Here is a 17,839-nt window from a genome sequence, read left to right as displayed (position 1 = left end):
CAAGCACAGCAAACTTTCGTGCTGACGTCAGACGAGGGTGTGTTTGCGTGTCAGAATTTTTTGTGTCGGTACGGGATCGGGACGGGAAAAATTCTCATGTTCAAAATTTCCCGAAGCTCTTGAAATCTCGAATTCACGTCATTTTCACCTTAAGTGATTGTTTTTGCATTTCTGGTACAAAAACTAACAATTTCAGATAAGTTATGGAGCGAAATATTTTGTGATGTCTCCCAGTTATAACTTTTGTTGGTATAATATCCTGCATTACTTTTACGAGAAGAGACAGAATCCTTCGAGATGAGACACGAGACGGGACAAACGAATATTTTCGAGACGAAGCAGACCAAAGTCTCGTCTCGTCTCGTGGGCAACACTACTTGTATAGTGCATAGTGGTTGTATATAATGCTATTTGGTAAGTATATGAACAATATGAGCGTCGGAGAGTGGGATCGAACTGGTCTATAGAACCCCCCTCCCCCCGAATTGACATCGTTTATTGCAAGTTACAAAATAGCATAACATTTGTTAGTTTTTTATTGTTAATAACGGAAATAAAGTCCAGTTAGTTAATATTCGAACAGAATAACCAAAGAAAAACGGCGTTAGATCGAAAAATTAAGGTTACGAAACAGGCACCAGGTTATGCTTTACAATTTAATCCAAAGAGTAACTGGTTCCACAGTTTTCAAACTTCCAAAAATTAAGTTTTATGTGAATGGTCAAACAACATACATTTATGACTAAAATTTCTCTCCTACTTTTATTTTTTTTTCCTTGAGGTACGTAAATCTTAATAACAAAATATATTAACTGTTCATTTCAATATACACTGCATGAAACGTAAAATAAATAAATAAAAACTGTTGTGCTGGATATCCACACTTCTGATGGATAGAGTATAAAAGTCTCGTCAAGGATATATATAATAATAATAAAATAATAATAATAATAATTGGGGGTGTGCGGAATCCCGAAAAGTCGGTACCGGGAAAATTCCCGTCCCGATCCAGACTTCGGGAAATTACTTTCCGACTTTTCGGGATCCCGAGCAGTCGGGAAATACCGAATGGTCATTTTAAAAAGTTGTTAATTCTCGGCGTTTTCTGCATTGCAAGTGTCTGGAACTTATCGGGAATTGTTTGTTTTTATTCCAGAAATGTAAAAACAATCATTCAAGTTGAAAATGACGTGTAGAATTCGAGATTTTCGGAACTTCGGGAAATGGCGATTTTTTTTCCCGTCCCGACCAAAAAAAATCCGCACACCCCTAACAATAATACGCTTTGAATTAATTAGTTTATGAAATTTAAAAATTATTATTATTATATTAACAATTATTACTGTTATTATTTCTATTATTAAAATTTCTTGCGACGCCCATGGTAACTATTATGAGTGACCCCCCCCCCCCCGAAATGTTTTCTTGCCTACGGCCATGGCATTACAAGACATAAGCGATACTGCTTAATTTAAAGCAGGTGCATAATTTGGAACCAAAATATATCGAATCCGCATTTCTAACTTCGTCACAGAAAAATTTTACTTTAACAAGTTAAATTTGCACTGAAGATAAAATCCACGTAATTTTTGTTGTGGGTTACTAAAATAATTACATTTACCAAAAGAAAACGGGGAGGGGGTTCTTTCAAAGAGGAACCGTATTATATTATCTTCCTGAGCTTTACTTTGTGGGGATGGCTTGAGTGCGCGAATAATATAATTTGGGGGGGGATGGGCATCCCTAGTTAGTTCTGGTAATTTTGTCCATGAATGTCATAGCAGAAAGGTAGAATTGTTTGAGGAAGACTGGTAGTCGGGAGATAGGCCAAGCGCTGTCGAGTCACGCATTATTATTTTTGAGGAAATTGCAAAAGTTTTCAACAGATTATTTTTTCTCACTTTATTTGGATTCCTCTGCGAAGTTTTATAGTGCATATAAATGCACATTTGAGACGTTAGAGTATAGCTGTTTAACCTTAAGGTGCATAGATTGGAAGTCAATTTAATGCAACCATTCCTTTGAACTTTGAGTAATTCACTGAAAATTTATTTATTTATTCCTTGTTTTGGATGGCGAAGTTAAGGCACAAGCCTTTTCTTCCGCTTAACTATCTCTATACTTTACATTTCATAACTTGATTTTTATAGCTGTTTGTGAAATTGTTATTTTACGTCGCTTTTCTTCCAATTTTGGCAATCGCGACGATGAGGATGAATAGTAATTAGATGAAATTGGGGAAGAGAAACCCACAAGGAAATATTCTTGTCCAGGCCGGAACTCGAACTTCAAACCGAAGGGGCGCAAAATATTTGTGCCCTCAATAAAAATTAGCTAAATATATTATATGTCACAAAAGCCTTGGTTTGTCTGGCTGATTTGGAGAATATTTCACTCGCAATGACCTCCCCTTGGATCCGTCCCTGTTGCCTAAGGACGTATTTAGAGGGGATCCAGTGGGTCCGAACCCCCCCGAAAGATTTATCAAGTATTAAAATTAAATAATGAAAAATATTCGTTTAGCCGTTGTTATATAATTTCCTCTGAACTTATTGTAAGACAAGGATTATATTGGGGATCATACGGCTTTATAAGACACGAAGGACGTATTTCGGGGGTCCGGACCTCCCCCCCACCCGAAAGACTTATTAAGTATGAAAATTAAATAATGAAAATATACTCGTTTAGCATTTGCTGTATAATTTCCTCTGAACTTATTGCAAGACAAGGGTTTATATTGGGATCGTACGCCTTTGAATGACATTACAGAGAAGATTTATGTACAGTGGGATCCATGAGTATTACCGTGCAAATTGTCCATGACTATTTTCATTAATTTTTCTCTTACATCCTATGCGTTTTTAAACGATGGATTTTTACGTATATTGGTACAGAAGTTAACAACGGCTTGTTTTGAGTTTTCTTTTAATTCTTGAAGCTCTTATTGGGTCGAATAAAGTGCACGAACATGGTGATGGACAATTTGCACGGTAATACTCATGGATCCCACTGTACATTACTACTCAAAATAATATGCAAACATTTTTAATCAGAAACTTTTTTCTCCAACTGCATGTAACATCATTTGTGTTATTCGATAAATATTCAATTATTATTTATCTATTTGACAATATTTTCATTGCCAGGGCATTTGTTTTTTTGTAAGTTATTCCGATTTTAACTACAGGTAAGCTACGTAATGAATATGCACTCTTATATCTCTATTCTTATACAGTCTTTTTACCTATTCGTGTAATAATAATATAATATTAATTTATGTACCGTATTGTAATTAGTATTAATTTGATTTAATATAATTATTTTAATTAAAACATTATTATTATTGGTTCGGATCCCCCGAAACATATTTCTAGATACGTGCCTGCTGTTGCTTACAAAATTGTTTCAAATTCCTACTGCCGTGCTGTTGCGCAAAGGAAAGGAAAATTGTCATACTTGATTTGACCTTGAAATTTTTCATGCTTGTTGTTTTTCGTTGCTAAGCTACCACTAGCCAAATATACATTTACTTCATAAGCATTATTATACATGTTACATTTGCACTTGTCCTCCGTTGACCGTGCGTGCAACTGAAACGCGTTGTTGTGTGCAGCCTATTTTTCGGGTTTCCCCGCGCAACAAGAGGAAATCGTGCCACAGGATGTCGTGGTATGTTGCAGGGATGCCCGGATGAGTAATAACTGACATTGAGGTTCTGCTTCGGTTTCGTCTTGTAAAACTCCACGGTTTTCGGAGGTAGGAAGAACTTTTCTTGTTCTAATGTGCTTTCTTTATAGTTTTCTGCATGTGTGTTCATTTATTTCTTGTTTTCATGTGATGTTTATATTTTTCTGCATGTGTGTTTGATTTCGACGACTGTTTGTGAAAAAACATATGAGTGGTCAGCTCAAGGTACATAGAGATTAGGTAAAGCCATCCGAAGATTGCCAATCTTGCACGAACGCGTGACGTCACCAGAGAGGGAGTGAGCTCGGCTGAAGCGGACGGTCCATAGGATTTATATGGGAGATTCAGAGAGCGAAAGTATATTATTACTTTTAGGAGGGGGAAAATATTAATTGTCATCGTCCAAGATGGTATTGAGGCATCCTTTTAATGATTAGTAACATAATTGAAAACGCGCTACTTTTAAAAGGGGGCAAAGTACATGTGAAAAAATGTATCCATATTCCTAAAACTTTCTGACCGATGCGCTACAAAGAAAGTTGCGTGTTCTCCTTTAGAATTTCGTCATTTTACAAATCTTAATATAATTTTAACAAAAACGTGGCATGCTAAAGAAGAATTAAAGAGTTTTAAAAAATAATTGATTAATAGACATAGTTTATTTTACTTCGCTTATCTATCACATATGACTAATCGCAAAGACGAGGATGCGTGATGATAAGATGAAATTGATGAAAGGAAAGTAGACCCATGCCCGGGCGGGGATTCGAACCTGCGGGCCTTGGCATCGTAAAGCGTTGTGCTAACCACTTCGCCACGGAGGTCAGCATTACAAGGAAAGAAACAGAAAATGACAATCATATGGCATCTATGTTTTAATATGCGAGGAGGTTATACAAGTAACAAATAATTATTACTAGACGTTGTGATGAAAATTATTAATATATCTGAAATATCGAGAGTTGACCTTGAAGTCTTTAAATGTACTTTTAGGGTTACGCAAAAACTTTACTCAAAATTGCTAGTGTAAATTTTTAAGCTATTAAAATTTGAAACTTATTCCTGTTCGAAAAAAAAACCCTGCCAAGTCAAATTAATATTTCGTATAAATACATATATTTTTCTTTCATGAGGCCAGGACAGTATTTGGAAGCAGTGACGTGCGGTGATGTCGACACTTAGGGTAGCAATCAGTGGCGTACCCAAGAGAGGTTGGTGTGGGTCATAATCCCCCTCCCCCCTTTAGGGCCTAGTATTCCTAAAAATAGAACGTCAAAGAAAGGAAAGGGTTGCAAAATGAGGAAGGACTACTGAAAAGAACCCCGTGTTAATCCCACCCACTTTCGAAAATCCAAAACATGTTGATTTGACTATTAAGCCAGAGATCCCGGGTTCGAACCCCGACCTGGGCATGGGTGTTATTTGTGTTTGTCCCTTCATCAATTTTATCGTACCATCTGCACGATTAGCCAAAAGTGTAGGAAAAGCGAAGTAAAACAAACCAAATGAAACAATCAATCAATGATTTGATTTATGCTACTTAGCGTCGCTGACACATTTGGTTAATCGCGAAGATGATACAATACAATTAATGAAGAGGCAAACACAAATAACACCCATGCCGAGGTCGGGGTTCGAATCCGGAACTCCTGGTGTCATAGCATGCAGTGATAACCACTCCCCCGCGGCTGGTTGATTTGGTGTTTAAAAGTCCACTTTATGTTCATAAAAGCTAATCGAGACTGGACCTACAGTTTAAAGTGAGATCCGAACCACTATGTGCCTCCACCGGGTACCGATCTGGGGCCACTTGGACTCCTCTACGGAGGTCGGCCGACAACAAAGATGAGTGGAAAGCTCTAACTATTCGGATACGTGGGTATCGGTAAAGCAAACTGCGTATTTACTCAGTGGGATGTAAATTTCAATTGGATTTTTGAAACAACATATTTGTATGTGATTAACGTTTTTGTAAAAAAATTGCATTGCTTGATTTCCCTAATTTCTCCATCTCACGATCTCGTTACTGAAGGATCCGGGCTCGAGCCCTGGCCTGTGCATGAGTGTTCCTCTGTAACCATTCTTCGTCCGTTTAATTTAATCAACGTTCATCGTCATGGCAGAATTTAGGTAAAGTGATGGAAAAGCAACGCTAAAGAAAGTGGGGAAAATACAAATAATTACCTCCCAGTGCATCTGCAGGGCACTCTGAAATCAGGAGTCCAGAGTTCTCTGTTTATGATTGTCCCTCGTGACTTCCATAAGCTCATTAGCTACTTATCGCGATTAAATCTATACAGCTAGAAAAAGCGATGGGAGGTGGCAAAAATTCAATATATTAGAGGAGATAAACAGGTAACAAAACATACTTTTTTCTACCTTTTTCACTGGTATTCATTTGGCTTTTTGAGTTCTGGGATACATTTTTCATTCCAAATTATTTCATTATTCACTGCAGAGTACAACACACAGGAACAAGAATGTGCGGTCGTCACGGGTTCGAATCCAAGCCTGAATTGTTCTTTGTGATGTCTCTTCATCAATTTCATCATATCATCCATCACTCATCCTCATTTTCGCGATAACCAAATGTGGCAGAAAGGTGAAGTAAAATAAACCAAACCAATTAGAACGCGCGTTTTCTTGCCCAAATTAATACATCCGTATTTATGACTGTTCAGCTTATCAATTTTTTATTGGAGGCCAAATTATTAGTATATTTAAATAAAACACTACTAAAACGAGAGCTAGATATTTGTTATTTAATCATTATATATTCCGTATTTGAAAAAAAGAGAAAATAAACCATAACATTTTTGTCTGCACATAATACAAGTACGTTCCCATTCATATACAAATAAAAATACATCCCATATTATACATACATATTGTACAACGTTTAAAAGGTTGTGTAAATACAGAGAACATAAGTACTGCAGAAAAATTTCCCCCGAGTTCTTTAGAGGATTTACAATGGAATCGAATGGAAACCAATCCCCTATCTGTCCTATTGGAGATAGACTGGAGGACCTGAAACCACGGGCTTTCAACCATGGGAGCGGGGGGTGAGGGGGCAAGGGAAGTACAGGCAGAAATCTTCCCTTTCGCTTCGGGCGGTTGTCTATACCTGGAACTGGTAAGGCGGAAGAAGAGCCAGCTAGGGTATTCAGCCTTGCCAGCTGATCACATCGAGGGATGAGAAGCGCGTGGAAAGAAGTGTTGCATATGAACTGAGGCTTCAAGGCAATAAATATTGTGATTTGAAAATAATTAGAGACGTGAGATTGATTGATCTATCTCTGCTAGACTAGCTACTCCTCAGTGCACGTCACTGTTTGGAAGGGACGGTGGCTTGGAAAGGCTATAGCCCCGGATCTCGATCTGCAAAGGGGCTTCCAGTGGGAAAACATCGTCCAGAAGAAGGGGCGAAATGATTCTTTTTAAATGGCTCAAGAATACAAAGATATAAGTGGACATTTGACAAGCTTAGTCTAAAACTTACAACTGAAATCGTACATGTGTGTGTGGGGGGGGGGGGGGTGGCGTGGCTACGTGAGGTAACACAGTGGAATATGATTCACAATACTAAAATTAAAATAAATATGTGGGAACAATAGGAATTAAAATATGTTGTAGCTAGAGACGGCGCAATAGAAAGGATGGAGGGGTAAATCATATTTTCCCGGGGCAATCATGTTTATTGTTCCGTCACATACGACACAAAAATGCACATTTTGGCTAAAAGAGCATTCATTCATTTTTGTCGTTATACTGGGGGCAGATAAGAGAGAGAGAGAGAAATTGTCCTCCCCCCCCTCCTGTAGTGTGGTCACTGCCTATAGCTATGCTGGAGAAGAATGCACCAATTAATACGTTATTAAATAAAACAGATACTTTTAAAACTTTTAATCAAATTATTTGTGAACTATGATTTAAATTTAAAGAGAGCATATACCTGTTTAATTTAATTTGGATGAGTTAACTTCTGAAGCCTGCCATTTCCGAGCCTTCTTCCGGTGTAACTGCACTGCCCTTTGAGCCCTAGTTGCTGCGTTCAGGTGGCGGAACAAACAAAATACTAATTAAAACAAATATCTGATATATATATATATATATATATATATATATATATATATATATATATATAAACAACTTGTTGAAGCCATTGACGGCGCCAAAGAAAAGACAGAAGAGAAACGTGGAGAGTGCAGTAATATTTTACGGGAAGCAGTCACGTTTATTACACCCTTTCATTTACATACAATATTAAAATGTTCTGCTTTTAGATCTCGCACAATGCCTTTTTCACAAAAAAATTTATAACAATCTTGTCTTTTCGTTTACTTACGCAATTACCGACTGGAAAGGCTGTGATATTTTAGATATCTTCCGTTAGTTTTCTGATAATAGTTTTCACAGCTTTCCATAGCATTTAGGTATGAATTCAGTTGACAAGAACAAAATAATCTTATTTTAAAACATAGAGCAAAAATAAATCCAACGCGCTTAATTTTAAACTCCCTTACATTGGAAGCCTGGAGAGAACATCCGGTCGAGAAGACCTACTATAACGGCTGGGGATACGTCGGGCTGACCCCCCGACTATTCCAATACTGGTTGAAGATCTCCACGCTTAGAGGTGACGAAGGAAAGCGTGGGAGGGAGATCGGCAGTCGGTAGGTATGCCTAGGCCCTTCATGGGCTGTTGCGCAACGGATTATTATTACACATTTGAATCAATTTTGTGATAAATTGATTAGAAATGATGAATCTTAACAATAAAAGTTGTAACTTTTCCCCTGCTACTATATTTTAGAAGATATTCGTTGTCAAATATCTCAATATTTGCATAAGGAACCAGCCTTTTCAGTGCCGAGCTTCTGGACGATGACGTAATGCATCCACGGACAACTGCGCATACGATCTACGCCGCCGAACGAGCACCCCCTGTGCTCAGCGTATTCTGCTGGTGTCGTAATTCAGCATATTGCTCCTAGATGGCAGGGCAGTAAAGGACCCAGAAGGACGGATAGTGATTGAATGGAATCATACCTGTCGCACCACGTAACGATTGTACGTTTGATTACAGAGAAATTTGTAAAGGTACATAGGACGGACGCACAGGGATGCCCACATGGAGCTTCACGACGCGCCTGTGTCATGGGATTTTTTTTTGGGGGGGGGGGCAACAATTTGCTATGTATATTCACACTGAAATGGGGAAGGGGGGTCGTTTCGTTTGATTGACTTTTAGTTATGGTTATTAATATTATGTAGTTTTTCTACCTACCAGTGAGTGACCGCGTCGATGGGGTTGAAGTGAAACTCCACACCTTACACCGTTAGAATTGGTTTGGAAAGGGAGGGGGCGTGTTGTTTGCATTAATACAAGGTTAGTGAAGCAGACAAACTGCTAGGAATACAGTTCAGGACATTTGTTTTAGTGTTCGATGATTTCAGACACGATTTGTTTCACTTGTATGTGTTCCTGAGCTACGACTGACTGTATGATTGTAAAATGTTACAAGTTATTGATTGACTTGGCTTTATAAGTCCACTTTATGCACAGTAAGGCTAATCGGGAGGAGGCCGTAAAATATTGTAAGTTTTCGTTGTCTATAGTATCATGCGCGCCGACTACGTGGGTGCTCCGGGGCTCGAGCACCCACATAAATAATCTTGTGGGTGCGCCGCACCCACAAGATTTTTAGTTTGATAAAAACAAAATAAAATAAATATTTCTCACTTGCCATTATCAAAAAATAATAAGCAATTAAAACATTGATATGGAAGTTAAAATTTCTAACGTCTAAAACATAATTGTTTCAAATGTGTTTGTGTAAAAGTAATCAAGCAACACATCCCCCCTTCCTTGCCTGTCTCTGGCCAAGTCAAAGGCAGTCTCCACAATAACAATGGAAGTATATTGACATTACCAAAATTGCAAACAAATTCATAAGTGCAAATGACGTAAGAAGGAATGTGTTTTGTATTGAAAGTTAACATGTCATGATGATTATTATTATTATTTGGTACATGAAGTTAGTCATTTCGTAGTTTCTGTTCACAACAAAATCCTTGCATAGTTCTTTCTGCAATACAATTAAAATTATTTGCATTTATGAAGATTTTTCATTTTAATTTGTATGAATGTGGTATTTTCTTTTAGTAACGTGTTGATAATATCATTGCCTCTTGCAATAATTGTGCATGTAAGTTGTTTAAAGTAGACAATACTTGATAATTACAGATCTAACCGCCATGCATATGCACCCACAGAAATTTTGGAAAGTCGGCGCCCTTGTATAGTATACGTACTTGGAAAACTTAATCTTAAAAAGATGAAATCGAATTATCTCGATTCAAACCAAAATCAATTACTTCGTGTTTATGCAAGTTATTTATGAAAGTTCAATCGCCGAAAGAAAAATTACAGTCCACCTAATTGTTTTACAAGCTTTGTATTGATGCAGGTAAAATAATGGCGATTTTTGGTGTACATTGACTTACAAATTAGGCATAATCAGTGGCGGCGATGGGGGGAGGGGGCAGTTGACCCCAACTTTTTGCCCTTGCAATATGCTCAATGTTATCTAGAAAGGGAAGTAAATTATCCTTCCACCCCAGTTCTGGCACGTTTCCACCCCCACTCCCGGGCTTAATAATATACGTCATACCTCTGTGCTCATTTTCGCTCTGGGCCGAGATAGCACGTGCCTGCAAACGGCGGGGATGCCGGCACTTTCGACCCGTGACGTCCCGCTTATTAGGGCCTCCCCGATGGCGCAATGGTAGCGTCGTCGCCTTGTAATCAAGGGGTCTTGGGTTGGATTCCCGGTGGAGGCACATAGTGGTTCGGATCCCACTCTAAACTGTAGATCGAGTCCCGATTAGCCTTAATGTGCGTAAAGTGAACTTAAAACAACAATCAAACGTCCCACTTATTCTTACGCACAATTCTTATTCTTACAAGACAATTACTTTTATTCAGTGACGTGCACTGAGGAGTAGCTAGTCTAGCAGAGATAGACCAATCAATCTCACATCTCTAATTATTTTCAAATCACAATTTTTATTGTCTTGGAAGCCACAGGTCATTTGCAATATCTTTTTTTCACGCGCTACTCGTCCCTCCGTGCGATCGGCTGGAAGGATCTACTGTAGCTGGCTTTTCCTCCTCCTCACCAGTTTCAGGTAGAAACGGCCGCCCGAAGGGAAAGAGAAGTTTTCGGCCTCTACCTCCCTTGCCCCCTCGCCCCGCTGCAATGGTTGAAAGCCCGTGCTTTTATGTCTCTCAGTCTATCTCATATAGGACAGATAGGGGATTGGTTTCCCTTCTATTCCTTTGTAAATCCTCTAAAGAACTCGTGGGAATTTTTTCTGCAGTACTTATGTTCTCTGTATTTACACCACAACTTTTTACACGTTATACAATATGTATGTATAGTACGGAATGTAGTTTTATTATTTATACGAAATGGGAACGTATTACGTACATATGAAAATGTTATCTTTCTTTTTTAAAAAAATATGGAGTACATAATGATTAAATAACAAATATTTGCTCACGCTCTCCCTTGCTCTCGTTTTATTAGTGATTTATTTAAATACACTAATCTCTTGGCCTCCAATAAAATAAATGGTTAAGCTAAACAGCCATAAATACGTATGTATTTATTTGGACAAGAGAATGCGCGTTCCAATTGTTGTTGGTTTGATTTATGTTATTTTACTTCGCTTTTCTGCCACATTTGGTTATCGCGGAAATGAGAGTGAGTGATGATATGATGAAATTGATGAAGGAACCTCACAAAGAATAATTCGGGCCGGGATTCGAACCCATGACGAGCGCGAATTCTTGCTCGTCTCTGTTCTGTTCTGCAGTGAATAATGAAACAATTTGGAATGAAAAACGTATCCCAGAACTTAAGAAGCCAAAAGAATATTATTGAAAAATTACAAAAAAAAATAATTTTGTTACCAGTTTATCCCCCTTTAATATATTAAATTCTTGCCACCTCCCATTACTTTTTTTTCTAAGCTCCGCGACAGGTAAAGTTTGCAGCAACGTTTAGCATATATAGACCCAAACATGCATGCAGAATGTATTACCGCTGCAATATTGCCGATTTGCTCACTGTGTATAAAGTGAACAGCTGGCACGGGAGATGCTGAGCCCTGTTCTCGCGTGTATTAGTACATAAAACCTGCTGCAAACTTAAACTGTCGCGGGCCTTAGCTATATACAAGGTAACCAAAAAAGTTCTTCCCGTTCTTGACGTCCAATTAATCATGCGCTCACAGAGAAGAAACGAAATGACGCACGTGCCTGCCAAGCGATCGGGAGTTAGTCTGACCATCGACTGTCAGTAATACGGGCACGTTGCACACACACAGCAGTTATAGCTCGTCCAGTGTCGAAGAGAAATGGAGGTATCGAAGCAGCTTGTCCGCGTGTGTTTGTTGTATGACTTTAAACTGGGCCCGACAGCTGCCGCATCAAGTCGCCGCATTTGCCAGGCATTCCGTTCGGGAGATATGAGCCTTTCGGATGAACCTCGCAGTGGACGACCACATGTGTTGGATGACGAGGCCCTGAAAGCAGCCATCGAGGAGCACAGTGGTCTAACATGTGATGAACTTGCAGTAAGGTTCCATGCTTCCGCTGAAACAGTCAGACTGCACCTACATGGGATAGGGAAGTCATACAAGTTAAGCAAGTGGGTACCCCACACATTGTCGGCAGCCAACAAGGAACAACGAGTGACAGCTTGTTTGTCCTTGCTCACTCGCCACCTGAACACACCCATATTTGATCACTTGCTCACTGGTGACGAAAAGTGGGCCCCTCTATGACACTCCCAAGCGTACCAGACATTGGTTGTCGCCACGTGACCCTGTTCCTCACTCCTCAAGACCACCTCTGCACCCACGAAAGGTTATGATCTCTGTATGGTGGAATTGTCGGCAAGTGGTGCATTACGAGCTCCTTCCACCTGGTCAGACCATCACTGCTGACCTCTACTCTCAGCAGTTGCAAAGGGTGCACCGTTCATTGCAGCAGAAGGAGCCGGCATTGGTGAATCGCAAGGGTGTGCTGTTCCTGCATGACAATGCCAAGCCACTTGTGGCAAAGAGGACCCGGGACACCCTTCAGCAACTTGGATGGGAGACACTACGCCATCCACCATATTCACCGGACCTTGCACCAACAGATTACCACCTGTTTCATTCCCTCGACAACCACCTCCATGGGAGATCCTTCGCAAATGAGGGAGACCTGAGGAACGCACTCACGGACTTCTTTGCATCCAAGCCCGCCGAGTTTTATCACCAGGGTATTGTGCAGCTGCAGGAACGTTGGCAAAAGTGTTGGATGCTGATGGAGATTACTTCGAAACCTAAAAGGTACGTACAGTCCACTGTATTGCTCTTTGTTTATCACTGCTCTAGAACGGCAAGAACTTTTTTGGTTACCTTGTAGATTTCATCGCCGCAATAAGTAGCTAATGAGGGAAGTCACGAAGGACAAACATAAACAGAAAAATCTGGACTCCTGATTTTATAGTGCCCTGCACATGCATTGGGATTTTTTTTTTTTAGCGTTACTCTTCCATCAATTTACCTTATTTGTGCCATGACGATGAACGTTGATTCAATTAAACGAGTGAATACAAAAAAAAAATGCACAGGCCAGGGCTCGAGCCTGGATCCTTCAGTAACAAGATCGTGTGATGTAGGAATTAGAGAAAACAAGTTATGCATTTGTTTATTAACAAAAAATCATATATAAAGATAATAATCCTTTGCGCTACAGCCCATGAAGGGCATTGGCTTACCTACCGACTGCCGGTCTCCCTCCCACGCTTTCCTTCGTCACCTCTAAGCGTGGAGATCTGCAACCAGTATTGGAATAGTCAGGGGGTCAGCCCGACGTATCCCCAGCCGTTATAGTAGGTCTCCGTGACCGGATTACGCTCACTCACTCGGAGCTCCCCAATTTCCTCACGATGGTGGGTTGCCACCGGCCCTATACACAGGTCGAAATTTCCCGAGGCTGAACCCATGCCGTCCGACAGTCGCAGTCCAAAGCAAGGTGCCTTATATCGCACGGTCACGGAGGAGGACCATATATAAAGATGGTGTTTCAAAAATCCAATTGAAAGATACCACAGAGGAAAAATGCAGTTTACTTTACCGATACCCACGTATCCGAATAGTTACAGCTTTCCTGTCTACTTTGTGTCGGCCGGCCTCCGTGGGGGAGTGGTTATCACAGCGCACTACGACACCACGGGTTTCGAGTTCGAACCCCGACGTGGGCATGCATGTCCCTTCACCAATTATCGTATCACCTTCGCGATTAAACTAATGTGGCAAGAAAAGCGACGTTAAGTAACAAAAGTCGAAATACTCTTTGTTTGATTTATTTTACTTCGCTTTTCTGTCACGTTTGGCTAATTGCGAAGATGATACGATAAAATTGATGAAGGGACACACACAAAGGACATCCATGGCCAGGCCGGAATTCGAACCTGGGGTATCTGGCTTAATAGTCAAATCAAATCTTTTTGATTTTTAAAAGGGGGAGGGGAAGTTGTGTACTTTCTTTAGTACACCTTTGACGTTCATTTCTTTTAGGAATACTGGTCTCTAAAAGGGGGGGGGGGTTGATCTCCATCAATCCGAAGATTGCTACCCCAAGTCTCGACGTCACCGCACGTCACTGTATTTATATTGCATAACGAGTACTAATTTGTGTTATGAGAGTTGTTCAACGTGGTGGCCAACTGCTTTCACACATTCCCGGGATATTTTGATGACATTTTGATTGTCATATTTGTTCTGTTTGTAAGTTGTTTTCTTGCCATTGTTAACCCGGCAGGACGAGTTATCGGTAAAAAAAATACCCCGAAGAAAATTGCTTCTTAAGTCCGAGTTTTAATTGTTTCAAAGCATGTAAATAATAATATCTTCAATGAATAACCTTATTTCATTAAGTTTGAACATTTTTATATCATTACGCAAAGATAAAGTTGAAAAAATGAGAAAGAAAAGACGGTAAGAAGAGCTATTTCTGCCATAACAGAACTAAGTACGAATGTTAATTGTTTTAATGCATGTAATTTGTAATATTTTGCATTGATTAATATAATCTTAATTTTGAACTTTTGAATTTAATCACACAATTGATAAAAACGAGAAAAAATAATTTGGAATACGAGACTAAAACGAAAGAAGGGCGTTGGGTGAACTAAAATTACCATAAATTAGACTTTTGTGAAAAATTTAAGGGGGAGGGGGTTGTTGATGAAATTTGGGGGCGTTTTGGATGTGCGTGGATAAAACACTGGGCATGAATGTCTTCGTGAGTACCCCTTGATCAAATTTTTCATCATCGGTCATTATCATTGCCGCGATTAGTCAAAAGTGGAACAAATGCGACGCTAAATAACAATAAAAAAATGAAAATTAAAAAGATGTGAACGAAGGCTATATTTTCTTTGCTTCAGGATAAAAGTTTAGGGACACGTTCCGGCTGCGTTACGTGCAACTAGGGGCATGGGCGTTCGGAAGGGGGGAGATGGGAGACCGTGGTCCCACCCTGGAAAATGAAAGTCAATCAAAAATTATATATTTTTCACATATAATTTCATTTCAGTCACAATAATATGTGTCAATTATTGCATCAATTTGATAAATTCAAATTTAAGCAATGTTAGTTGAGGGAACAACACTATTATTGGGGAAAATGTGCCTTGTTTGCCCCCCCCTGGAAAAAATACCTTCCTTGCCCCTCCCTGGAAAAAATCCTGCGGACGTCCATGACTAGGGGTATGCGTTACGGGATCGGGATAAAGTAGGGACGAGAAATGTTAAAAGATTCCAGACACTATGGAAATCTCAGTGGCGGATTAAAGACGTTCTCTCGGAGGGGGCGGACACCCCCTCTCTCCCCGAACTTTCGGTGCCTAGCATACTTCCGTCCCACCCAAACTACGGTCCTATCACGTATGTCATAAAATCAATGTTGTAACTAGTACGTTGGAGGATCAGGTGAGTGTCATGATTTGCTCCCCCCCTCCTTTCCCCCATACGAGATTATAACTATAACGTCACTAGTACACTTTCGAAGTTTGTCTTCTGATAAATCAAGGGGCACCAAAGCAAAAAAGAAACGATTTTGTTAAAAGCCCGCAAAGCATATAAGTAATAAGTAGACCTCGGATTTTTAGGTCCTAAAAAGTGTGCTTTTAGGTTCCTAAAATAGGCTCTAAAAATCCTAAAATAGGTTCTAAAAAGTGTGCTTTTAGGTTCCTAAAATAGGCTCTAAAAATCCTAAAATAGGTCCTAAAAAGTGTGCTTTTAGGTTCCTAAAATAGGCTCTAAAAATCCTAAAATAGGTCCTAAAAAGTGTGCTTTTAGGTTCCTAAAATAGGCTCTAAAAATCCTAAAATAGGTTCTAAAAAGTGTGCTTTTAGGTTCCTAAAATAGGCTCTGAAAATCCTAAAATAGGTCCTAAAAAGTGTGCTTTTAGGTTCCTAAAATAGGCTCTAAAAATCCTAAAATAGGTCCTAAAAAGTGTGCTTTTAGGTTCCTAAAATAGGCTCTAAAATCCTAAAATAGGTCCTAAAAAGTGTGCTTTTAGGTTCCTAAAATAGGCTCTAAAATCCTAAAATAGGTCCTAAAAATTCTAAAATAGGTCCTAAATCTTAAGTTAGGCTCGAAAAATCCTGAAGTAGGTTCAAAAAAATTTAAATAGTTCAAAATTTCTGAATACTGCTGATTAGGTAGTCACCAGCAATGAAAATGGGATACCTATATCACAGACAAAGGTGCCTATATCCTGAAATACGCACTATCTTGTATAATGTTATGTGTGTTGCCTAACCTTACGGCGATGGCAGAACTTACCATTGGAAAATTGCTATTAAAATCCACTCTTCGCTGTACAGTTAGGCAAAAATCTTTTTTCATGTTATCCACAGTCAAACTCCGCAATTGTGTCTGTGAGGATCATCTTATATGCTGAAAATAATCTTTCAACTAAAACATAGTCAGTGGTGCAAACTTCAATGCTGAAATGTTAGTTTGCAAGGCGTGAATGCCACAAAGCACGGAAGTGATGCGAAAGTGAGCAAGATCCCACAGATCAGACCACTTTGGATTGTACAGGTAACAGTGGCACCAGACATTTTGCTTTGTTTAGAGCTTTGCAAAATCACCATGGACTTGGAGGAAGGGAAATCGACAGAGGGTACGTTTCAAACATGTTCGTCATTGAATTTTCTCGTGACCAAAGCAAAATGCATAAACAGTCTGTAAAACCTTTAAAATATATAAAAACCTAAAAAAATGTTCGATTTAGGCACACAAACCTAAAATAGGTTCTAACAAGCGAATAGGTTTTTTCAGGCACTATATAACTTCATCAGTTGTTGCATTGTTTAACGAAACGCTGACGTAACTTATTATTTCTTGCATACCTGTAAAGGAAAAATAGGTAAAAAAAACTAAAATCCGAGGTCTACAGGTAGTGGTAAGTGATATATTATCAGACTGTAGCACAACAATAGAAAGGAATATTCATTCTAAGGTAAAAAAAAAGGAAAAACTGGATGGGGCGCTTGGCCACAGACCTTGAAGCACTGCATGCACTTTCTGTTTCTATAGAACTGTATAAAATGCTACAGCGTTTGTTGTATATATAGCTACTTATGTTACTTTTATATCTAGGAACCCAGGATAACTCACAAGTCCCAATCATTCTCATGGAACTTAAAGGAGCAGGTGATTTCCCTGTTGTTATTCAACCAGGAATCCCTCCAGGCAAGTCTTCTTCTTTCTCTAGATAATTAACAGATTTATACCTTTAAATCAATCGTAACAGTAGGAATAGAAAACTACTCTATGTGATCAAAAATATCCGGACACTCACTGGAATTAGGGCGTGAAGTTCGAAGCATCCTCCACTCTCGCAGGCATACTGGCAATCAGGTGGCGAAAGGTATCTTGTATCTTGGGGAATGGCGGCCCAGTCTTCGCTGAGTGCTGAGATGAGAAGAGCAGTGGATGTTGGTCGGCATGGTCTGGCACGAAGTCGGCTTTCCAAAACATCCCACAGATGTTCAATGGGTTTCAAATCGGGGCT

The 17,839-nt window shown here is 39.4% G+C and overlaps 1 protein-coding gene across 1 annotated transcript in view; it reads left to right on the top strand.

Annotated features, from left to right (window-relative positions):
• The first annotated feature begins 3,531 nt into the window (after positions 1 to 3,531).
• The window catches only part of LOC145981705 (phospholipid scramblase 2-like), a 33,042-nt gene continuing 18,734 nt past the window's right edge, over positions 3,532 to 17,839 (top strand). The window contains exons 1-2 of the mRNA XM_083115107.1: positions 3,532 to 3,756; positions 17,425 to 17,517. Coding sequence (XP_082971233.1) covers positions 17,460 to 17,517 — 58 coding nt within the window. The 5' untranslated portion in view covers positions 3,532 to 3,756; positions 17,425 to 17,459. The remainder of the gene's footprint in view (positions 3,757 to 17,424; positions 17,518 to 17,839) is intronic.

The sequence above is a fragment of the Lepisma saccharinum genome, chromosome 30, assembly GCF_977018435.1.
Source record: "Lepisma saccharinum chromosome 30, izLepSacc3.1, whole genome shotgun sequence".
In the NCBI taxonomy this organism is placed as follows: Eukaryota; Metazoa; Arthropoda; class Insecta; order Zygentoma; family Lepismatidae; genus Lepisma; species Lepisma saccharinum.
Note: the sequence above shows the minus strand (reverse complement) of the source record. Positions and strands in the feature narration are given on the sequence as shown.